Raw genomic sequence first — 25,706 nt, 5'->3', positions numbered from 1 at the left:
AGATCTTTTTTTTAAATCACCATATATTCAATACGAGTATATTGGTATATAGTAGTATAGGTCTACGTCCGTGGTGGCCAGAAAGAGAATTTTTAGAACGCATATGTTGTGGTGCAAAATATAAAATAGAACATAAATGAAAATATGTGTGCTTTGCACTGAAAAAAATTGTTATGTTTGTACATATTTGTGTTATTCATAATATTAATATTATAAATGAATAACGGAAGACATGTATGTATCCGTTGATGAAAGTATGTATTGATGAACATTTTGATGTAAAAAATGTGTTAATGTATGTACATATGATTGTATACAGTTTGATGTATTGATATATGTATATAGTTTGTTTATGTATTAAATCTAATAGGTACTCAAATGATTAACAGTCGATCGTTTAATCGTTACAATTTAAGCGATTAATTGCTTGAACAAATAAAAATAAATAATTATACATATGTATGTCTAATAGATCGTTCTAAAAAAAGTATTCATACATTAATTTGTAATGGCTTTTAAAAATATTCTCTGTGTATCATTTTATAAAGAGAGCCACTAAATTAAATTGTTTTTGTTTTATGTATAGTTTGTTTTGTTGCTGAGAATATTTGTATTGCGTGTGTATAAGTGAGAATAACACATTACCCGCAAGGGCATGTTTGGCCGACAATGGTCTACGTTGACTCCAACATATAGATTTTTGGGGTTAAACATTTCAGAATAACAGTTATTTACAGTCCCTTGTATAAACAACTTAAAAAATAACCCTAGAAGGCAGAATTTCTCTCTATAGTCCTGGAATTAATTTAAGCTTCGAACAAATAATATATACACCAATTCCAAGGAGCTTGAAGGAAAATTACGAAAAAGAACATATAAACCTTAAAGATTACACTTTCAGTTGAATTTAAGATTTAAGTTATTTTTATAAATAAACCGGGCACTAGTTGTAAATATATGTTTGTATTCTAATTATGTCTATCTATCCAATTTTCATGAAATGTGTTATAATGAATGTTGTGGAATGAACAATAACACATTACATCATCAAAACCTATAACATATAATAATAAATATATATGAAACTCTTTTTTACTCTTTCACTACATAACTAATAAACTTATTTACATAAAATTTGGCATTTAATGGGTCTAACCTCAGAAGTTAACAAGTTAGAGTGCTATATCCCGAATCTTAAATACCTTCCATCAGCAAGATACTTTTTATTAAAACCAATTTAACTATCTAATTTTTAGATAACTTGACTTTACATAATAGCTACGACCAATTATGGGCCTCTCCAGAAAATTTTCGTAGAGTGATTCATATGTAAGTACAAAAAAATATATTTGTGTCGAATTTTATCAAGATAGCTTTATTTAACAATGAATATGTGAGTTTGAATGATGTTCGGAAGAGAGCCTTATATGGGAGCTACGACCAATAATGGACAGATCCGGGAAAACATTGTTAGAATGATTTATACGTATACAAAACATATTCAAGTTGAATTTTATACCTATAGCTTTATTTATCAATGAAATTTGTTTAAACGTAGAGTGATTCTTATACAGACGAAACATATATGTGTCGAATTTTATCAAGATACCTTTATTTGACAATTAAATATGTGCGTTTAAGTGATTTCCGAAAGTGGGCCTTATATTGCGTTTAGGTGATTTTTGGAAGTGGAGCGTGTTTTGCACAGACAGACAGATTAAAAAATCGACTTAGAATTTCATAAGGATCAAGAATATATATACTTTGTTGGGTCGCAGATGAATATTTCATGGTGTTACACAGGGATGACAATGTTATATATACCAACTATCACCACTGATGATGGTGGAGGGTATAAAAAAACATTTTTGAATAACTGCTATAACACCAAAATAAAAAAAAAACATGAAAAGATTTATAAGAAATGTGTTTGAGGAAGATAATGTTTAATACACCAAATCCGAATAAATACACCTATAGCACTAATTTCATTAAATCTTAAATGAATGTCTACGATGCCACATTTGTATTTAGAATAAAAATTACTGAACAAAAATTAGTATTTACTCATATTTTCCATACAAATCGAGTGGATATTTTAATAAGTAAATTATTTGGATATCTGCTTTGTATATCTAACGATATTTGACCTTTATTTCTTCGGATTTAATGAGTCAATTCAGTCAAAACTTTAGTGTGGATGCATAAAAGCTAATGAATAAAAATAATATGTTTAAATATACTTTTGTATAAATTGATGTACATATTTTTAATAAACAATGATAAGACAAAAACGGTGGTTTTACTCTTTAATGAACTACTCAAAATTGTTTGTCAAATTATAAGAGGTTTTTTATCTGTCAAGATTCAAGTATTCTTCAGATTTCAGAAAATAACATTTTTTTGTCAATTTCTTTATTTACAATCTGTTTATACAACAATAAGCAAATTTTATAATATTTAAAGAATAACAGTTTTATAATACAATAACAGAATTATAATAACAGAATAATAATACAATAACAATAAAAATTATGTACACATACATACATATTTATAATTATTTAAATAGTATCAAAATAGATTACATTTTATTTTTAATATTTACAAGATGTTTCTATCTAAAAGGCAAATCTAAAATATGCAATCTTTTAAGTCTTCGTACTTCTTCCGTCTCATCTAGTAAACTAATGGCTAATGGGTTAGTATGATTACTCAGACTTTCAATATATCTAGTACTGGATTCTGCTATAGTGTCTTTGACTAAAGGTATTTTGAGATCATTATGAATGGCTGTATTTGTTATAAACCAAGGCGCTTGAGTATTCCATATGTCCACACGGGTTTAGGAATATCTTTGTATAAAATAAGCTTGGTATTTAAACTTAGTTCAGATCTCGGGCCTAGGAGCCAATACCTCTTTTTTGTTTTGATATTTAGGAATTTTCTTTTAGTTTTTATGTGTTCTTTCCAAGTAAGACGCCTATCTAAGTACAATCCTAGATATTTAACAATATTTACAATTGGAATTTGCATTCCATTAAATGCAACAGGTGGATAAAAGTAATGTGAGAAGACTTCGTTGTGTTTATTTTAATTTTCCACTTTTGCATCCATTGCTGAAGTATATTTAATTGCCTTTGTAACGATGTTGAAGCATCTATTGGACATTCCACAGAAGCCATTAGCGCAGTATCGTCTGCATAAGTCGCAACTGTAATATTTTGTGAATAAGGCATATCACAAGTATATATTGAATAAAGTGTAGGGCCTAAAACACTACCCTGAGGAACTCCAGCCTGTATTGGTTTAATATTTGAAAATTCTTCTTTATTATTAACATAAAAGTATCGCTCATTTAAATACGATTTTAGAACTAAATAAAATGGTGTTGGTAGTAAAGATTTTAATTTGAATAATAGACCTGGATGCCAAACTTTATCAAAAGCTTGCTGAATATCTAAGAACACCGCAGAGCAATATTTTTTCGTTTCAAAAGCATCGGTTATGACATTTATAATTCTATGACACTGCTCTGGAGTACCATGCTTGCTACGAAAACCAAATTGGTGGTCAGGAATGATATTATGTTGTTCCAAAACTGATTTTAGTCTATGCAAAATCAATCATTCAAATATTTTTGAAAAGGTTGATATCAGAGTTATTGGCCTATATGATAAGATATCGTTTTCATTTTTGTTAGGTTTCAGAATCATAATGATTTCAGAACATTTCCACTGAGTTGGGAAATAATATAAACGTAATATGGAATTATATAACAGAGTTAAAAATATAAAACTTCTTTTAGATAAAAGTTTAATTAATTTGGCATCAATTTTGTCATATCCTGGAGTCTTATTATTTCCAAGTTTTGTTATTTCCAGTTTGACTTCATTCGGACTAAAATGATTTATAGGAAGACTCATTTGGCATGGAGCATCTAAAAATTCCAATATTTTAGCATCATTATCAGTGTTCATTTGAGGATTAGGCTTAAATATATTTTCCAAGTGCCAACAAAATGCTTCGGCTTTACTTTGGTTTGATCTACACCAGCTATTTCTTAAATCTCTTATCGGGATATTACGTTGCGTAGGTCTTTTAAGATATTTTGTAGCGTTCCAAAGGCAATTGTCGTGTTTGTTAGCATCTAAAGATTTCAAATATTGACCAGTTTTTTCATTTTTAAATTTTTTAAGCTTATGTTTAAGCTGCTTACATAAATGGTTAAAATTTCTTTTATCAATTGGGTTCCTACTTAATTGCCAAATTTTTCGGATTCTCCTTTTACTTCGAATTAGGTTTCTTATTTCAGCAGATAAGTAATTGTTTGTAGTTTGGAAATTCTGACTTTCTGGAACATTTGGTGTTGATAAAATAGCAGTTTCGTGGATTAGGCTACGTAAACTTTTCAATAGATTCATCCAACTCTTGACCATTATTTATAGAAAGATTTAAGTTTATATTCTTATCAATCCAATATGTAAAGGAATTTATATCAGTTCTTTTTGTTATTAGCTTTACTTTTTTTGAAACCTTATGAAAAGTGGAATAATAAGTTGCTATGATAGGAGTGTGATCGGAGCTAAGATCATCACTGTCTTCTATGTCGAGACAGTTGATTGGTATTTCAGAATAGACAAAAAAGTCCAGTAAGTCTGGTATTTTATTCGGATCTGAAGGCCAGTAGGTTGGTCTACCAGATGAAAGAATATTATAATGTTTTTTTAAAACACACTTATAAAGCTCCCGACCTTTCGGGTTTATTAATCTTGATCCCCACCAGGGATGTTTAGCATTAAAATCTCCTCCTACCAAGAAACGGCTCCCTAAATTATTGAAGAAATTTTCATAGTCCAGACATAAAATAGAATGTCTAAGTGGAGAAAAAATGGCAAATATAGAAACATCTCCACAGTTTGTATTAACTTTTACTCCTGCAGCTTGTATGTAGTTGAGGCAAATTGTAGAAAGTACTTCATACTTGAGGGTTGATTTTATTAAAATTGCAGAGCCAGCATGTGCTCTGTTATCTGGATGATTGGCTGATATCGTGTCATAACCTCTGATACGAAAGTAAGATCTTGAAGTAAAATGAGTTTCAGAGATCAAAAGAATGTCAATTAATTGAGTATTTAAAAATATTTCAATTTCCTGTGTGTGATTGGAAAGCCCATTTGCATTCCATACAGCTATTCTAATATCTAATTGCATAGTTTAGTAACAAGAATTGACATCATATTAAGTAGAGTGTTAGTTAACTCTATTTGTTTTGTCATTAATTTTTCAAGACGTTCATATACATTTTCATTAGTATTTTGACCTTTTAAAACATTTGCATAAGATGTGTTAGTATTGTGATTTTCGTTTGTACAATTTTGAGGTCGAAAATATGTAAAATTTGTTGGTTGATCAATTGGCTTAGCGTTTATAGTTGACTTTTTCTGCACAAGCTTTTGGTATACTTGGCAACCTTTGTAGTTTGCAGTATGGTTTTGCAAACAGTGAATACATCGGGGTGAGTTTGTACTATTCATAGTACATTCAGCTGTGGGATGATCAAGCGCACATTTTACACAACGGAAAGGTTTTCTACAATAGGCCTGAGTATGACCATATTGTTGGCAACGATGACATTGAACAATGTCATTAACTTTCCTAGGGGGTTTAACAGAAATTACGGCATTATTTATGTATCGAGTTTCATAAATTTCCTTGTTGTTAGGATTTGGATCGAGATCAACATAGAACATTGAAAGAGGTTCTTTTGTAACTCTACTTCTAACATTACATATATTTCTAACACCGTGCCCTTGAGCTATAAGCTCGGCTTTAATATCTTCTGAAGGTGTCGAGTGGTGAAGACCTTTGATAACAACCCTGTAAGCCCTTTCTTTACGAACTTGATATGTCTGATAACTTATTTTTCTATTATCAAAATACTTAGCTAGCTTTCTATACGAATCTATGCTACTTATCATAATTTTTATTTCGTTATTTCTCATTGATTTATAACTAAAATCTTTTCTAGGAATAATAGAACAAATGTTACTTATCATATTTACAATATTGTTCACATTAGGTATAAAAATTGGTGGTGGTTTAATGTTATCAGCGGTTTCTGGCCTTTTTTAGCTATTGTTGTTCTCCATATCCAGAGTTTTAAATCGATTTCCATTACAGGTTCCGGGGTTGTCATTATTTGTATTCCGTTTCTTTGCTTTATTTCCAATTGGGGATTTACTATCAGTACGTTTGTAAGTTATTGTATTGTTTGCCAGTTGTAGACTGATTCTTCTGCATTGCTACTAGCTTCATCATCATCACTATCAGTAGTCATGTTTATGATTTATTTTGAGTAATTTTATTTTGAAATTTGTTATTGTTTTTAATATTTTGTATTCAATATTTAATTGTTTGTGTAAAAAAGAATTTCGATTTTAAAATATTTTTAATTTGTTGTTGTTTTTACTAAATACATTTAGTGTTCAAAAGATTGTTTTTGTTTTTATGAGGTAAAATTGATTTTAAAATAATGCACTGCCACTACACTTGTCAATAACAAGAGATTTGTTTTTGTTTTTCAGTATTTCGTTTTCAGATATAAATTGTTAGTGGGACAAAGATTGTCGTTATTATTAAAATATTTTTATTTATTTGTTATTGTTATTACTAATTACATTTAGTAATGAAAATAATTGTTTTTGTTTTGAAATTGGAAAATAATGCACTGCCACTGCACTTGTTAATAACACGTCTTATTGCAATCACTGTCAACAAGAGACTGATGAGAAAATAACATAATTTTGTTATTTTTAAAGGAATTTTAAATGTTTCATAATCGTTTCAGAGTTTCTTCAATTGCCTGAACTTTTTCAAATAGAAAGAAAATCACTTGAAATTTTGTACGGTTAATGGTACGTATTTTTGTAGTTAATAAAATGCCTCGAAGCCTTTTGTCTCAATGGTGCCCCTGGTGCATAGAGACAAAAGGCTTCGAGGCATTTTATTCACTACAATTCAAAGTACAGTGTGACCGAATTTAAACTGAACAGATCTTTAAATCAACTGCACATGGAAAAAATAAAACAACTAATTTGAAACTGTCCTTAGTTCCCTACCATTGATTGAGAATGGTGATTTCAGTATATTTTCTCAAAAAAAGTTTCCTAAATGTTTCTACAAATTAGTCAAAATTTCCTTATTAAAGCTCATTTTCAATTTGTACCTTTTTAAGGGGCATCTTTTTCCAGAAACAGACTTTAAGTCATATAGTAGTACATATAGGCGAAACTAACGCGGTTTTCAAACAAAAATTTTTATTCTCTTCACATAGACGAGCTCTGAGAGAATAAAACAAACTTGTGAGAACTAAACGCACTTTCTTCGCAAAATTGCGAGGATATTAGCACTTATTAGTTTTTCTTATCACTTAAACTTAATGTTTATTATTTTTTTCAACACTTTTTATTTATTTAAAACCCCGAAAATATTTTATATTTTACAAACGAAAAAAATATTTTTTATTCTTTGACATTTTATTTTAATTAAAATTGAAAAATGAAAAGTTGTACATTTTAGTATTGAAAATTAAAAAAGTATTTTACATACTTTTTTAATTTTGCATTAGTGCAGAAAAAAAATACAAAAAGACGTGTTTATAATATGTTTTGACATAAAATATCTTTTCAAAAAAATAAATAACTAATATTTTCATTCACTGCCATATAAAATTCCATTTATAACACACAAAGAATAACGTCCAAAAAATAAATTTTTTATTTAGTACCTTTTGAACAACTGTGTTTATTTTTGTACTTCTACTAATACATTCTTACCAGTTAGGTCTTTGGCAGGGGACTTAGGTCCTTGACAATTAGTTTCGCCTATATACTACTATATGCTTTAAGTATTAAACAAAATGCAGAAAAATATAAACTATTTTATCGTTATAAGCTAAATTTTGATATCTATTTAAAAAAAGTATAGTCATTACAGATAGAATAATATTCTCTTCATTTTAGAAGAAACTCGGGCAACACCGGATACGCACAGCTAATAAATATATAATTTAGGGAAATCAAAATGTAGATTTTTAAGGGGTCACGTCATTTTCGTCAAACATTTGATAAGTGTGAACGTAGCTTAATAAACTTTTTAAATAAAGCGATATATTTTTATAATATTCAGCAAGTTTACTGTACTTCTCCCAGAAGCATTTTAACATGATTTTAGATTCATATTCGGCAGAAAGGAAAAAACTTTTAATATTATACATATGCATTAATATTCTTTAATAATTTTATTATATACTTACTACTATTTTTTATTGAATTTCTTTCTTAATAATGTAGTAAATTGTGCAGTATTGGTTTTAGAGATCTGCATATAAGTTTTGAAACCAATGTTGTGGGTTTTAATTTTTTTCTGTGCGTTTAGATGGAGTCTCAAAAGGCGTGCGACATTTTTTAAATTGTTTTACAACCGATATTAAAAAAGAAGAAAACTAACTATGTTTATAGATGTTAAAAAATATAAAATACAAAAAAGTTGTGAAGTTTTTTGTTTCTTATGTAAAATTTACAAAAACGACTTGTTAAGTTCAGTGTGAGCAGGTTAATGCTAGAAAAATTGCTAAATTAATTTTAAAATGCCAAAACATGCTATTTTTTAAGTTCATTTACATTACAACTCTTTGTGTAACATGTAAGAAACCCTATGATTTGCATAAAAGTGCATAAAGCAGAATTTCACCTACATATGTGTATATCAGAGGTGCTGAAACACATACTACCATAGGCTACCATAGTTTTATTTGTGTTGGTAAAGCAGCACACAAATTTTCTAATTTTTATAGCCGCCATCAAAAAGATAGGAGGTATATTGATTATGTCAGTTCGCTTCGAAATATTGGACATAAATCCACATATGTTTATATATTCTGGGTCCATCTTAAATTAAAAGTCGACCTAGCCATGTCCGTACGTCTGTCTGCTCAAAGCACGATAGAGTTTAAAAGAGCTAGGGAGCTGAAATTTTGCACAAATATTCTCTATTGCTACAGTTTGTTTGGCATTGAAAATTGGTCAACATCGGCCGATGTTTTAATCTACAAGTTGCCCGCGAAATACAGTTTAATCAGTCATAACTGTGCTTTGTCCCATAAGCAAAATTATTTTTTTTGTATGGAGAATATTGATGAAGTTTATATATTTGGAAAGCTAGTAAAATGTCCTAACTGAATAAGCAAAAAAATAAAATTTTCTTTTTTAATTTAAGCAAAATTGTTTGATAAAATAATGCATTTGAAAAGTCATATTAAAAAAATTCGCCAAAATTACATTTTTAAAAGAATTATTAAAAAGTTTAGTTTTTAACATTTATGAGTATACATTTTAGTATTTACAAAATTTAATATATCTATAATAAGCATATGTTCGTAGTATAACCAAATGCAAAAATGATTCTGAAAAGAATATTTTATATTTTTTAAGTTTCATGCAGTATATATCTATTTTTTTCAAAATTAAGGCAATTTAAAAATTTAATAATACGATATTTTTTCATAAAACCCAACGCAATTTTGATAACAAATAAAAAACTTATATGCTTTATTAATGTTTTTAGTACTTCGTTTAGTTATCTAATAGATTAAAAAATTGGCTATTTCGAAAAAAGGGTTTTACTTACAAGCCAAAATTTTCCAATTTCAATACAATTTACATGCTCATAGAACAAAAAATTAATAATTAATGAGTAAGTTATTTTTAATTAAAAGTGATATAAATTGAATGTTTGAAAAGTTAAATAGACACATTTTAAATTAAATAGCTTAAATGTAATATGGCTGACTATGACAAAAATTGCACAATATTTTCCATATTAAAACAATTAAAAAAAATAAAAAATAATAAATTTTAAATAACTTACAACAATAAAAAATTTAAATTTCATTTTAATAATTTTGGTATTAACAGCATTCGAAAATACGATTTTTTTATATCACATATTAAATATGCGAGAGGTTCCACGTTCAAATCCTGTTTATTGTATAGGATTTTTCATAGTTATTTTTTTTTGTTTGAACTGCATTTAAATAGTTGCACTTTGTCAAATTATTTAGTTTGTTCGCAATTTTTTCTTGTTTTGTTATTTCTTCGTCTCCTTAATATAATATTTTTTTAAATTCCAATATTTTACAATACGAATAAATAATATTACTGCGATAACATTTATAGGTAGTAATTAGTGCTGTGATAGTGTACATGATTTGTATAAGAAGGGTTCCGGGTTCAAATCATGTTAATGATATTGGTTTTTCATATTTTATGCATTCATTGGATTTAAATAATTTCAAATTGTCAAATAATTTTATTTTTGTTTCTTTCATTAATTTGACACTTTTTATATTCCGTTATTAATTTTTATGAATTAGAGAGGAATGCGTGATTAATTGTCTTCACAAAAACTAACAAAGTGGCAATTGTTTAATAACATATATTCGAATAAAACCAAATAAAACCAAAACCATATATATGTCTTATGTATATTTGCTTTTTAATTTAAAATTTTCTCTTTATATTTTTTTAATATTAATATAAACAAGTAAGTGTGTAATATTCGGCTGTGCCGAATCTTATATATCCCTCACCATAGTGTATTATATACATCTTTTATCGGATTTTTGCTCATATCTCCGTTAATTACCGACCGATTTTGCTGATTTAAATAGCTCGAAAGCATGTCTAATAGAATTATTGAAGATTCGGATCTCGCCGATATCTGGGGTCCTCTAAAAAGTGATTTCAACAGACAGACAGAATATATATACTTTATAGGGTCGGAAAATTATATTATAGAAATTACAAACGGAATGACAAACTTATATATATATACCCTTCTCACGAAGGTGAAGGGTATAAAAATGCAAAATTTTATTTTTGGGTAATTCCAAAATAAATCGACAAAAAAATGCTGTTTTAAATTTTTGTCCCCTGCGTTTTTTTAATGAGGAGCATATATTCTACTCCTTAATGCTGTTTCTATGGCGTATAAATTAGATCCTTAACTTATTCGGTTAATTTTTTATGGGTCTCAAAAGTAGAACATCTCGGGTATTTTTGTTCAAAATTAAAAATGACTGAATAACTTTGGGATTAAGAGCATAATGTATGTTTCGATGTATAACTAAATCGAAAGGGATGAAAATTTGAAGTGGTCGAAATGTCTGTGGAATTACCGTCTTATGAATATTGTTATTAAATAATGATTACGTGTGAGTTAATACAATTCACTTAATCATCTCTTATTTATAATAGTGCATTTTGACAAATGCACTATTTTGAGTATTTATTTGCGGAAAAACAGTAATAAGGGAGAAAGTTCTTAAAATTTTTGATCTTTTCGATAAGAAAGGTACAAGCAAAAACGTTACAGAGTATAAACGTGATATATTTAACTATTATTATTGACTTGTAACCATTTGTATCGCAATGAAACTCAACAAAACTAACTGTTATTTAAAAATATATCCTTTTCCCAAATTTACCGAGGATCGGCCCATATTTGACCTATATAAAGCCTCATTTAGAAATTTTAGTTTTTTTTTATCAATAAATTGCTTAAATATTTTGGAATTATGGTAATATTCAACATAAAAGTTTCTTATAAAAAATAAAAATTTTAAAATTCGGCCATGCCCGACTATACTTTCCTACTTGTTTTGAAATAATAATAGTGATACCAAACACATATATTCCAATTTTTTATACCCTACACCACTTTAGTGGGGAGGGTATATTGGGTTTGTGCTGATGTTTGTAACGCACAATAATATTGGTCCCTTAAAGTATACCAATCGGCTAAGAATCATTTTCTGAGTCGATTTAGCTATGTCTGTCCGTCCATGTAAACCCTGTAATCAAACTACAGGCCGCAATTTTGAAGATAATTGAATGGAATTTGGTACATGATCTTCTATTGTCCCTGGGACGAACCCTATAGAAAATGGTTAAGATCGGTCCATTATTTCACATAGCCCCCATACAGATGTACCCCCGAATAGGGCTTGTAAACATTGTAATCGAACTACAGGTCGCATTTTTGGAGATAATTTAATGAAATTTTCTATTATACCGTAGACGAAGCCTAGTGAAAATGATTAATATCGGTCCATTATTTCACCTAGCCCCCATACAACTGATCCCCCGAATAGAACTTGTAAACTTTGTAATCAAACTACAGGTCGCAATTTTGGAGACAATTTAATGAAATTTGGCAAATGATCTTTTATGGTACTGTAGACGATGCCTATTGAAAAAAGTTAACATCGGTCCATTATTTCTCCTAGGCCCCATAGATCTGAACCCAACAAATAGGCCTTTTAAGTTCATAATTATGTTTAATATACTCGTATCTCGACAAAAAGCTGCAAAACCAAGTTGTATTCTAGTCTTGATCTCCCTGATTTATTATGACTTTACTTTTATTATTATAGGGCCTCATTTTACCCTAGCCCCTCTAAAAAGCCCCCATCAAAATTTTACTTAAATATCCACAGTTTTATTAAACAGTAAATGGCTTTAGTACATCTGAGGCAAGGTACAATTCAACTTAAATGCTTTATTATAAAACTAAATCACATTTTATTCATATACTATAACTTTTTACTTGTTTCAAAATATTTTTATGAAAAATGTACAAACACGTGGGCGTGTCAATGCTTCTATTTTTATACCCTACACCACTTTAGTGGGGAGGGTATATTGGGTTTGTGCTGATGTTTGTAACATACAAAAATATTCGTCCTACACCTTAAAGTATACCAATCGGCTTAGAATCATTTTCTGAGTCGATTAAGCTATGTCCGTCCGTCCGTCTGGCTTACTGGCTGTCCATGTAAATCTTGTGCGCAAGGTACAGGCAATTTTCAAGATAATTTGATGAAATTTGGCACACACGCTTCTCTTGGCCCAATGACAAAGCCTATTGAAAATGGTTAAAATCGGTCCATTATTTCGACAAGCCCCCATACAACCGTACCCCCCAAATAGGGCCTTTTGGCTTATAATTAATAAAGTGATCTATTATGTCAACAAAAGTCGACAAAACTTAATTTTATAGAACTTTAAATGACACTACCGATTTTTGTAATGATAGGGCTTTATTTGACCCTATCCCCCATAAAAACTCACCTTCAGAAAATGACTTAAAGGTCAAAATTCACTTACAAACACTAATAACACTTTTAAATTCTACATAAATAATATAAAAGAAGACTTAACTCCCCCTACCAACATTTTTAAGGATAGGGCCATATTTTGCCCTACTCCCCTTTAAACCCTCTTAAAAATTATTTCTAGTCTATCAATGACAGTATTTCTTAAACAAAAGATATGTGGTATCATTAGTAAAAAGCCTTTTAAACGATATTGGATATTTTGTTTCAAAACAAAATAAAAATTAAAAAAAAATAATTCCAAAATACCTTATTTTAATTTGGTCCAGCTCTCGAACCTTAATCGCTAGACTTAAAATATTTTGGGAATCATCATAAAACAAAGCAAGGTAAATTTTTGGGTGGTAACAAAAACACGTTTTAGCTTTCCATACAAAGTGAATCGGTCTAATGTATATACTTGATAATGGATGTTATTAAAAATTTGGTGTCGATTTAGAACCAGGCGTGTATATTGTTTTTTTATGTTTTTGTATATTAAAAAAAATGCTAAATTAAAATATTACAGATAAATCAAAATAAAATTGCGAAATCTAGCTTCAAAAATGCTAAAATGGCTACACTGGTTACGTTTGCACAGAAAAAAATTAAATTTAAACAAAAAATTCATTAATTAATATGAAATTCGTAAAATCAAGTACTCAAATTCGTAAATACTTTATTGAAAAAATTAAGGATTTTTCGGATGAAAATAACTTACTATTTACGAAAAACATTAATAAATATTCGCAACATTTCCAGACAATTATCTTACTTCAACAATAACGCAAGTTATTTGTATTGATAAATAATTTATTGTATTTTGGCAATTATAATACACAATTACAATACAATTTCTTATTGAATCTATGCAAATATACTACTTTGTACTGTGAAAACTGATACACTTATACATTAACCCCCATATTCTTAAACAAATTTTATTTTATAAACGATTTCGTATGGAAATTTTGTTTTATAAAACTTTTTTAAAATAAAGTGTTGTTTATGAATAAATGTTATAAACCAAATAAGAATTATATAAACTCATTTTAGTACATTCCAAAACTTGTTTTATTGTTGTATTCCATATGCTGACCAAAAAATATAAGTCAAACAAAAACATTAATTGAATCAGTAAAAATATTTATTGAAAATTAAATTTATTTCAATAAAGTATTTGTTAGAATATATTTTCCTTCTGTGTAAAAATCAAACAAATCCAAAACAAAAATGTTTTTAAAAATTTAAATTATATTTAAGTAAACGATTGTTAAGAAAAAAATTGTGCATATTATTTCTGTGTGCGTGCTAATTAAGCAACGCTGTGTTTAAAAAATATACTTTAATAATTAATACAAATTTAGCGAAATAGCACAAAATTGATTATGAAAATATATGTTTAATTGAGAAATATTGCTATTTTTTAGTTATTTATTCAACTATTTAAAATTTTTAATTAAAATCACTTTAACTTAAACAGCTAATATTTATTAAATATGATGAAAATAAAATTCAAAATATTTCAAGTGGAAACACTGATTCATGCATTGATTGATTCATTCAAAAAATGCACACGATCTTCACTGCAAAATAGAAATAAAGGAAAGGAAATATAAAAGAAACTTAAAATACGATTTTTGTGTATTTTGCTACTTCCCTTTCTTCATTAACCCCTTTGAATACAAACTAGTGTTGCACGTTGGTATCCCCTTAGCTAAAATAGGAGCACTTTTAGCTATAAAAGGTCGAATAAAAGCAGAGACATCATATATAATATGATGTTTAATTTTAAAAACATAATAAGTGTTTTCGACTGTTTATTTTCTACAATATGTTGCGATTGCAGAGCAGTGAGCTAAAGCTTTTTGGGAAAAAATACATCGGTGTTGATACGGAGTGAGTGATCCGCATAAAATATTAGTTGAATTCATTCTAAAAGTACTGCCATGTCTGTCTCTCTGTCTGTTGAAAGCACGATAGAACGATAGAATGAAAAGAGCTAGATGGTTGAAATTTCACACAAATATTTCTTATAGATAAGGTTTGTTTGGTATTGAAAATAGGCATTATCGGTACACGTTTCCGGATAGCCCCCATACAAGTGGCCCATCGAAAAGCAGCTTTGACAGTCATAACTTGTTTAAAAATACGAATATAGCGATGAAATTCGACATAAATTAGTTTTTATGGACCAAAATCACTATGCAAAATTTTATGAGGATCGGTCCATAATTGACACTACCCCCCATATAAGGTTCCCTTCAGAAAATGACTTTAACGCTCATTACTGGCTTAAAAATACTAGTATATAGATGAAATTCGACATAAGTAAGTTTCATACGAGTCAAAATTTATCTAAAAAATTTTATGAAGATCAGTCCATGATTGACCCTTCCCCCATGTAAGGTCCCCTTCAGAAAATGACTGCAAAGCTCATTAATAGCTTAAAAATACGAGTGTAGCGATGAAATTCGACACAAATAAATTTAACACGAACCAAATTCTGTCTAGCAAATATTTTGAGGATCGACCCATAATTGACCCTCAAACGCTTATAACTGGCCTAAAAATACAAGTATATAGATGAAATTCGACATAAGTAAGTTTTATTCTAGTCAAACGAGGTTTGATGGTGGGTATATAAGATTGGGGATGCCACGCAATTTATTGCAAGTTCTCCAATTTTTCCAAACGTTAATTTAGATTTTAATATAATCTATGAAAAATTTTAATATTATAATAGTTTCCAAGATGCAAAGTCCGACCATTTTTCTCTAAATGTTCTTCATGTTAAATTTAAATTTTCTAGCTCTAATTCCACGAATTCAGTCCACGATAGGCTGAATTCGTTTTTCGTTGCAAATCAATTCTTTCTATATAAAGATTCAGAATTTAAAAATTGTTTATAATGCGAAAATTCGCTAAAGTAAAATTTTTTTTTATTCGCTCTAACATCTTTGCATGCTAATATTTTATCGCGGTTTTATGCTTTCGACATGCAAAATTTAAAAAACTACTTGTTTTCAGTCACATTTTTCAGAAATTTTAACTTTGAGTGTTTTTTTCTCCAACATGGAAATACACTCGACCACAAAATTTTATGGACGTATTCTTTCAAGTCTTGCTAATAAAAATTCGTCATTACTTAATTTTCAAAATATTAAACAAAAGAAATATTTAATGTATAAAGTTGATTTTTTAAATCTAAAACAAAAAAAGAATTTCCCATATATATGAGCAAAATCAAAAATTTTTAAGAACTGGATATTTAGTGGATGGATTGGATAATAATTACACATAATAAATATGAAAACGTTAATTATTTTCAGTATAGCAGTTTACAATAATAAAATTTCAAAAATCTGGGTTAAGGTATTTTCAAATAAAATAAGTACCAATTAGACAACATTTATAAAGACCATTAGCGCATTTTAAAATAGTTATCGCTAATTTTATATTTCAGAAAATACTCTGATAATTAAAAAAAATGTTTTATTTTTTGCAATTTCCTTCCAAATTTAAAATTTTGTAAATAAAAAAATTGTAATAAAATTAGGAATGTTTTTCAATGCATAGCAAAATGAACTAGGTTGGAAACTATAGGGTAATTCCAAAATAAATCGACGAAAAAAAGCAGCTTTAAATGTTTTTCCTCTTCGATTTTTTTCAAACCAGGAGTATACTCCTTTATGTGGTTTCTATGACGTTAGAGGTTAGAAAACATATCTTTAATGAACAAAAAATGACTATAACTCCAAAACTGCTGATAATAGAAATGTCTGAAACCAAAATGCAGTACATTTAATTTTCTACAAATTTTGTAATAACTTCTAAATTTGTAGGATGTATGAAAAAGGATATATTTCAAAAAACGTATTATATTGACCTATGACCTCAAATATTTCAAGTTTATAACACATTATTTTATATATTTATTATTATTTCTTTAAAGTGATCGAAATGTCTGTGGAATTCACTATAGGCATTTAAAATAGCTTAGTTTAGTTTATTTTTATATCAAGTCAATGTACAATATTAATATTTTTTTATTTTTGCAAAAAAAAATCACAGCATTTGAAAACATAATTATACCCTTCATCTTCGTGAGAAGGGTATATATAAGTTTGTCATTCCGTTTGTAATTTCTATAATATAATTTTCCGACCGTATAAAGTATATCCTTATAGATAGCGGAGTCGATTAAGCCATGTCCGTCTGTCTGTTTAAATCAGTTTTTAGAGGACCCCAGATATAAGCGAGATCCGAATCTTCAAAATTCTGTTAGACATGCTTTCGAGAAGATCGCTATTCGCTATTTAAAATCAGCAAAATCGATCTATAAATAACGGAGATATGAGCAAAAATCCAATACAACCTCTGAAAATTTCGTCAAAAAACCCATTAAACAATTTTTGCTGAATTCGTTACGAATTCGTACCGACAGTCTGCACAAGTTGCCGATTTCCTATCCGAATTCCGTCAGAATTCGTTACGAAAATCGTGTGAAAGGTTTCTCGGATTTCGGAAATTTTTGTTGTAGGAAATTAGGAAAAATGTGCAGAGTTGTCGGTCAGAATTCGGTACGAAATCTGATGTAAATTTTTGGGGAAATTCTGAAGGAATTTTCTGATTGAAGTCGGACAAATGTCTGATATCATGTGTAACATTCTTTCGACATTTCGTACGAAAGTCTGATCAAATATAAGAAAATCTGATAGATGTCGGATAAATATCTGATAAAGTATAAGAATTATTTCAGTAAATTTCTGACATCAGACATGTCTGAAAAAATTGTTTACTGGGTTGTTTTGTATGTGTTGTTGTATGCTGTTGGCTTCATTGAGTTATGTATTTTGGTTTCGTTTTCTTTTTGCGAATTCTGTTTTGGTTTTGTTTTTCTGTGTTTTTCGTTATGTATGTTTAGATAATTATCCTTATGGATAATTTTGACATCCATATGATTATTTGGTGAAAAAATTGGAGGACTAGCAATAGTGGGCGACGTCATTAAAATTTAGTATTAGAAGTTGTATATCTCAGAACTGCAAAAATTGGAGTCCTCAAATTTTGTATGGACAACTTTGACATAGAGAAGAATATTTTTAGACAAAGTAGACGGAATGCCTATAGTGGGCGTGGCACCTTCCATATGAAGAAAATATTAAATCAGTACATCTGAGAAAATATAACAGAAAGAGTTCTCAAATTTTGTCGCAACCACTATAGTGTCAATATTATTATTTAAGGTAAAAGGGGCAGACTGGCATTAGGGGCGTGGCATCTCACATATGAATTAAATACAAAAAATCGCTTATCTGGCAAACTATTAAAGTTAGAATCTTCAAATTTTTTAATAAAGATCTTTAACATCCATGTAAATATTTTGGGTAATAAATTGGCGGACTACCAATGGGGAACATTGCTCCTCCCATATGAATAAAATATACAAAATGTGAATTAAATAGAATTAAATTTGAAAGTGTCCTTAGTTCCCTACCAGTGATTGAGAATGTTGATTTTAGTGGGCATTGCTCACGAATTTTTGTCCCATTTTTATACCCTTCACCTTCATGAGAAGGGTATATATAAGTTTGTAATTCCGTTTGTAATTTCTATAATATAATTTTCCGACCCTATGAAGTATATATATTCTGGATCCTTATAGATAGCGGAGTCGATTTAGCCATGTCCGCCTGTCTGTTTGTTGAAATCAGTCTTTAGAGGTCCCCAGATATGGGCAAGATCCGAATCTTCAATAATTCAGTTAGACATGCTTTCGATATTTCGATTTTCGCTATTTAAAATCAGCAAAATCGGTCGGTAAATAACGGAGATATGAGCAAAAATCCGAGACAAGCTCTGAAAATTTCATCAAAAAAGCCACATTTTTTTCACGCTTTGTTAAAAAAGCAACAACAACACTGTGAATTGGATAAAGATGCACATGTGCGTGTGGAGATGTATGCTGAATATAGAAATGTTACTTGTTTTAAGTAAAACAAAGTTATTATATTATGTAAAAAAATTAAAGATCAATATTTATTAAATTCAGAGCATAACAAAATAAAATAAAAGTGTTTCTCACATTAAAAATTAATTAATAAAAAAATTAAAAATAAATAGTTTTAAAAAGTTCAATTATTTTGAAACATTTTATGCGTAAACCAACATCACACTTTGTACAATTAGAAATATGATGCGATTAACAGTTAAAATACAACGACGTTTTTTTCCTTTATGAGTATCTATAAGCCATATGAATATAGAAAACCATAATTTCTTTCCGCGTGCTCAAATTCTGTAGGTATTTACATTCTGGTCCATTCTGTCAGTTTCTCCCATATGATGATTATATTCGGATATAGATTGAGGTAGGGGAACTATTATGTTTTTTCTTTGAATTCGGGAAAACCTTTCAACTTTGGTGATAGGTAGTTTCCATTTTTAGTAGATGCCACACATACAACCGCATTGTCGACCCATTCTTTTATCTTTAGGACGTGGACATGATTTTGGAATAAAATTTCTATTTTAACCGAATTCGTCAAACATGCAGAATAATGGATTTATGCTCTTTCCGCGGATTTGACCTTTGGTACATCTCAAAATTTATTAAATATCTTAAAGAAGTAATTAGTCTCCACATTTTGTAACTAAAACGAAGTGGTTTAGCTTTTATAAAATGTACACTGCGAAATATTGTATCAAAACGATTCCACCGCATAGCATCGCTTACCATTTAATTTTTAAGATCACTTTCCGTTGACCAATACTTTTCCTATACTTTTATATATGGATTAACCCTTCCACAGTATACCGCATAATTGTTTCTCTTCTGACATATCATATGTAATAAATCGTCATCGAAAAAGTTCTCAAACTGTACATGAGGAGGCAAATCGGAACAATCGGAGTAATCTATATCTAGGAAATATACAGTGATGCCATTGTCAATTTTCCCATTTTTGAACAATCTGCACTTTCATTTCTGTTTACATTATAATGTTGAACAGGATGAATCTTATATGGTATTATTTTAATTGGTGAAATGTTTATATTTTCCTCCTTAATATCAAGGGAGATGGCGAATGCGATGGTGTTGGTGTTTATGACATTATACAATCAATTTTTAAATTAGCAGAAAAATTATCTCAAATATCCTCTAATGCTTGTTGTAACATTTTGGCTTCTTCAATAAATATAATTGTTATTTTAAATCTATTTAAAAAATATTGCTGTTACTGTAATCAATGGCAATTATAAATTTGAGTATGATTCACTGAAAAATGTTTTTACGCGACAATAAAATGGGTTAAGATAATTCTCATTTGGTTTATAACATTATATGTATAAGTATTTCACTATGTATATAATAATGAACTTATGTTTTTATACTTATATCGTTGATTGAAATTTGTAAATCGTGTCATGTATTATATGTTGTTACTTTTTACTTTTTTAGAATCTGTAATTTTACTGATTTGATTTTAATACATATTTTTAACGACATTTTGGATCGTAATACAGTCATGTATAACAAACAGTGTATGGTAACTGTAATAATATGATATTTTAAAATTGTTACAATAATCATAATTTTAACCATAATATGTTGCTATTAGAACATGGTTAGAATAACCAAGTTTCTTCTCTGCGTGTACATTCAGATCAGAGCAGTCCGATCCTAATTTACGCATTTAAACTTCGCAAGGTTGTGTAAGAAATGCAAATTTTGTGGGAGTCCACTACCATTTTCATCAGAATGTAAATTATCCGCTGAATGCGGTTCAATGACCACCTGTTTAATTATATTATCCTGGTTATCATCGGACACCATGTGACTTCTGCCAACGTCAAATATCGAAATCTGTAATAAAATTTTACTTTTATGTCATATATTACAGAAAAAAGTCACATCTATCTTTAATTGAGTTCCCATATTTTTATTAAGGGTAAAAAGATGTTTCGTTGAATTTTTAACACGCAATTTTTACTAGGACCAAGGTAAGAGTTACACCCATTTGAATGCAACCCTGTATGACAAAAATTCCAACTTTGACCCCCACTGACTCCGGCTGGTCTTGACTAAAGCTGAAAATTTGTGTCTTGTCTACTATCCTATAGTACTAACCTTGGTACAAATTTCCAAAAATTCAAAAGTTATGAGTAAATTATTGTATTATTCTATTTATACACGGTTGTTAGGTCTTACAGTAAAATGCAGAAAATGTTTAATATTACTTACACCATCAAAAGATGGGGGTGTATTGATTTTGTTATTCCATTTGTAACACATCAAAATATTGGTCATAGACCCACAAAAGTATATATGTATATTCTGTCTGCCCGCCCGTCTGTATATAGCACGATATATAATATATATATATATATATATATATATATATATATATATATATATATATATTATATATTATATATATATAATATATATATATATAATATATATATATATATATATATATATATATATTATATATATTATATATATATTATATATATATATATATATATATATATATAGGCTATGCAAGCCTTCATAGATGTTGAGGTAAAGAAATTAATTGCTCGCTTTCGACTATTTAGATAACATTATTATGATTGGAACTACTTTAAGAGCAGCAAACCTAAATCCAGAGAAGTGTGAATTTTTCAAAACGCAGACGAAATATCTTGGTAATGTGGTCGCCCAAGACGGAATCCTGACAGATCCTAGTAAAGTGGCGGCCATAAATGAAGAAATGCCTTCCCCATCGAGTGTCAAAGAAGTAAGAAGATTCTTGGGAGTCACTTCTTGGTATCGGCGTTTTGTACTCAATTTTCCAACAATTTCAAAACCACTTACCCAACTCTTAAGGAAGGGTAAGCACTGGAAATGGGGAGATGAACAACAGCAGGCATTTGAGTTACTTAAACGAAAGCTAAGAGAGGAATCAGTCCTATCCTGCCCTGACTTCACTTTACCGTTCGTGCTGCAAACCGATGCATGTGACTGTGGACTTGGCGCTGTTCTAACACAAACTTTAAACGAAACCGAGAAAGTAATAGCATATGTAAGCCGACATTTGAATGGCGCAGAAAAAACTACTCCGCAACAGAAAAGGAATGTCTGGCTAAAGTATGGGGAATACGCAAAATAAGGCCGTACTTGGAAGGTTATGACTATCTGTCTTTGAAATGGCTAAATACAATAAATAATTCAACTGGCAATACAGGAGAGGAAAACAAAATATTGCAGCAGATGCATTATCACGACAGCCTGTGGAAAGCATAAACATGCTCATGGCTGAAAGCGACACTTGAGGAAGTACAACAGAACCCCGAAAATATTCCGATTATTCAATTATCAATAATCAGCTTTACAAACACTTCTCGTGAGTTATTAACGATGATGACAACACTTCGTGGAAATTATATGTAGCAGCCCTATTAAGAGAAAGAGTAATTCAAGAAAATCATGACAATGCAGCCAGCGGCCATTTAGAGATCCCAAAAACTCTTAATAAGGTAGATTCACATTATTGAGTTGACAAATGAGCAGAGATATATGCCGATTTATTTGCTGCTGTGAATCATGCCAAAAATACAAAATATCTCACGCGAATTCCAGGAGAGCCTTGGGCTACAATCTGTGCAGACTTTGTGTCTCCACTCTCTAGGAGTAAACATGGGAACACGATGTTATTGTATTTTTCAACAATTTCTCCAAATGGTGTGAGTTATTACCTTTACGAAAAGCTACGGCGGAGGGCCTCATGAAAGCCTTTCGTGAACGAATACTGGCCCGTTATGGGGTACCAAAGGTGATAATTACCGATAATGGCACGCAATTTACATCGAAAAGTACAGGATCACGAAACAAAAATCCGGAAGAACGAGCCAATGAACTAAAAGATATCTTATGTATTGTTCGAAGAAATCTAGAAAATGCTTCTCAAACCCAGCAACGCCGTTATAATTTACGACGCCGTAGATGGGAACCAAATATTGGTGACCAAGTACTAGTTCGTCAGCATCCTCTCTCGAAGGCAATTAACGGTTTCGCGTCAAAACTCGCACCAAAATATGGTGGACCTTATGTCATCAAGGGTGTCCCCTGTAATTGTGAAAATCCGTGAAGAGATATACGAGAACGGAGATATTCGCACTGCACATCTCACTGACATAAAATCTTATTATGATAACGCGACACTGTCACAAATTTAATAAGCCTTAAAAATGGATACGGGTGTATTAATTACTTATTTTGTTTTCTTACAGATCTAAAGTGGAAATAAAAAGAAAAATATTAATGATGATCAACAAAAAGTTGAAGATACTCGTCAAAAATTTCGCCAAAATATGGAGAAAGAAATGCCGAAAAAACTAAAAACCATTTTTCTGGAAGATGACAATCTGCCTTCTACCAGCAAGGGAGTGCGTATTCAACAAAAGCGGAAAGCCTTTTCACGGTCAGCAAAGCGGCCGCTCAAACCAAAATGAATTATCTTACAGAATGACAACACAAAAAAGCAACGATCCAGTAATCGTAATTGATAACTCTCCCCCTAAAGACCATTCGAGAAATATTTCTGATGAGGAAGATAGTCAACCTCCAACACCACTAGTCGATTTTTGCTTAACTCCGGATAATATCTGTGAGGAAGAAGTGCCACACCCCCACCATTTGTATAACAAGATTCCAACACAACACTGGTAAACGTTGTCGGAGACGCTTCCGACCCAACGTCATCGCCGTCAGAACTAGGTATTGGTTTAGAAGACGTGGAAGACATCCTTAAAGAATGTGATCGTCCAAACATGGAAGAAATCTTTAGATGATTCTTTGGGGAGAATGACCAAAGCGGTAACATACGTCCAGGGACACCACCCTCTTCACTCCCTCCTCGGTCACCATCATCCTTGGATTGGGAAAATGAAAATTATCATCCACCGACACCACCGCGGCGTAGAGGTATTAGATCATCCGAACTCAAAGAGTGCCAGTATTGTCATCTGGGATATCAATGCTTTGAAAAAACCTTTCAAATGAGTTACCCAAAACCCCAAGCCGCGACTGGTTTATACCGCTATCTCCATCACAATATCCCTGTGCATCCTCACAACACCTTATGATACCCAAAACCCCTGGCCGAGACTGGTTTATACCATTACCACCAACACCAATTCATCCCAGTTCATGTGCGTCCGCACAAACTCCACCACTTGTCCTCTCCTAAATTATCAGTAGCATCCCCATATTCCTCACCAAAAAACTAATCTGCGTCATCAACAGCATTTCCAGGCTTAATTTTCGTAGTATCCTCACCATCCTCAGCCACAACTGCAGTTAAGAACTAACGTGAAAGAAATTCTGGCCAAACGAAGGGCGCATCAGCAACTAAGGATAATGAAAATTATTGAAAACCAGCGTTACCGTATAATGGTGTCCAGATCAGGCAACGTAAGGATAATGTGGCTCAACCCTTGAATCTACGGGGAAGGAAAGTAGGCGATGTGACGTCAAAAGTTGGAGCTCCTCGTTTTTGCCTATATCAAAATGTATTGAATTTCGTATTATGTTGTTATATTATATTATTATTATTATTATTATTATTATTATTTTTATTATTATTATTGAATTTTGTTTTGTTTATTGAATATCATATTATTTTGTTTTGGATTAAATGTTATTTTTTAAATAATTAACGTTTAAGTAAATATAATTGTTCAATTCACAATCAAGTTGTATATTGTACCTACTAAAGTGTAGTAACAGTGATTGTGAACAGATCTTTGCAGCAAGTCATAAGTTTATGTTCGCAACGAAAAAAAAAACAATCAAAACAAATACACATAACAATGTCAAAAGATAAAAAAATCAAAAAATATTAAATTAATTAAAAATGCGAAATAAACCAAATTAATTTCTTTGAATTTTCAATTCTATATTTTCTTTATTCCACATTTTAAACTAATAAATAAACTTTTTTTAATAAAATTTTAGTTTTTTTGTATTTGTAAACAGCTGTTTGTTTTTGATTTCAGTGTTACCACTTTATCGTTTTTATACCCACCATCAAAAAAGATGGGGGGTATATTGTTTTTGTCATTCCGTTTGTAACACATTGAAATATTCGTCTAAGACCCATAAAAGTATATATATTCTGGGTCCTTATTAGATTTTAAGGCGATCTAGCCATGTCCGTCCGTCTGTCCGTCTGTCTGTCTGTCTGTTGAAAACACGATAGAGTCCAAACGGAAGTAGCTAGCGAGGTGAAATTTTGCACAGATACTTATAGTTGATCCAGTTTGTTTGGTATTGAAAATGGGCAATATCGGTCCACGATTTCGCCTAGCCCCCATATAAGGCCCCATATAAGGCACAAACATGTTTTATGGGGACATAAATCTTTTCATAGAATTTCATAAGGATCGGTCCATAATTGACCCTACCCCCCATACAAAGTACCCTTCAGAAAATGACTTT

General features: G+C 30.1%; 1 protein-coding gene and 1 long non-coding RNA gene across 5 annotated transcripts in view; one reads left to right on the top strand and one right to left on the bottom strand.

Annotated features, from left to right (window-relative positions):
- LOC111688862 (serum response factor homolog) overlaps positions 1–25,706 on the bottom strand; it is a 307,273-nt gene that overhangs the window by 147,359 nt on the left and 134,208 nt on the right. The window contains exon 3 of one of the 3 annotated variants that reach the window (XM_046954247.1): positions 20,889–21,086. The exons of the other annotated variants lie outside the window; for them this stretch is intronic. Coding sequence (XP_046810203.1) covers positions 20,904–21,086 — 183 coding nt within the window. The 3' untranslated portion in view covers positions 20,889–20,903. Of the gene's footprint in view, positions 1–20,888; positions 21,087–25,706 lie in introns of those variants that run through there. 3 annotated transcript variants of the gene reach the window in all.
- Positions 1–25,706, top strand: part of LOC124420674 — a 112,076-nt gene that overhangs the window by 40,267 nt on the left and 46,103 nt on the right. The gene's annotated exons all lie outside the window — the stretch shown is intronic.

The sequence above is a fragment of the Lucilia cuprina genome, chromosome 6 (genome assembly GCF_022045245.1).
Source record: "Lucilia cuprina isolate Lc7/37 chromosome 6, ASM2204524v1, whole genome shotgun sequence".
Lineage (NCBI taxonomy): Eukaryota > Metazoa > Arthropoda > Insecta > Diptera > Calliphoridae > Lucilia > Lucilia cuprina.
Note: the sequence above shows the minus strand (reverse complement) of the source record. Positions and strands in the feature narration are given on the sequence as shown.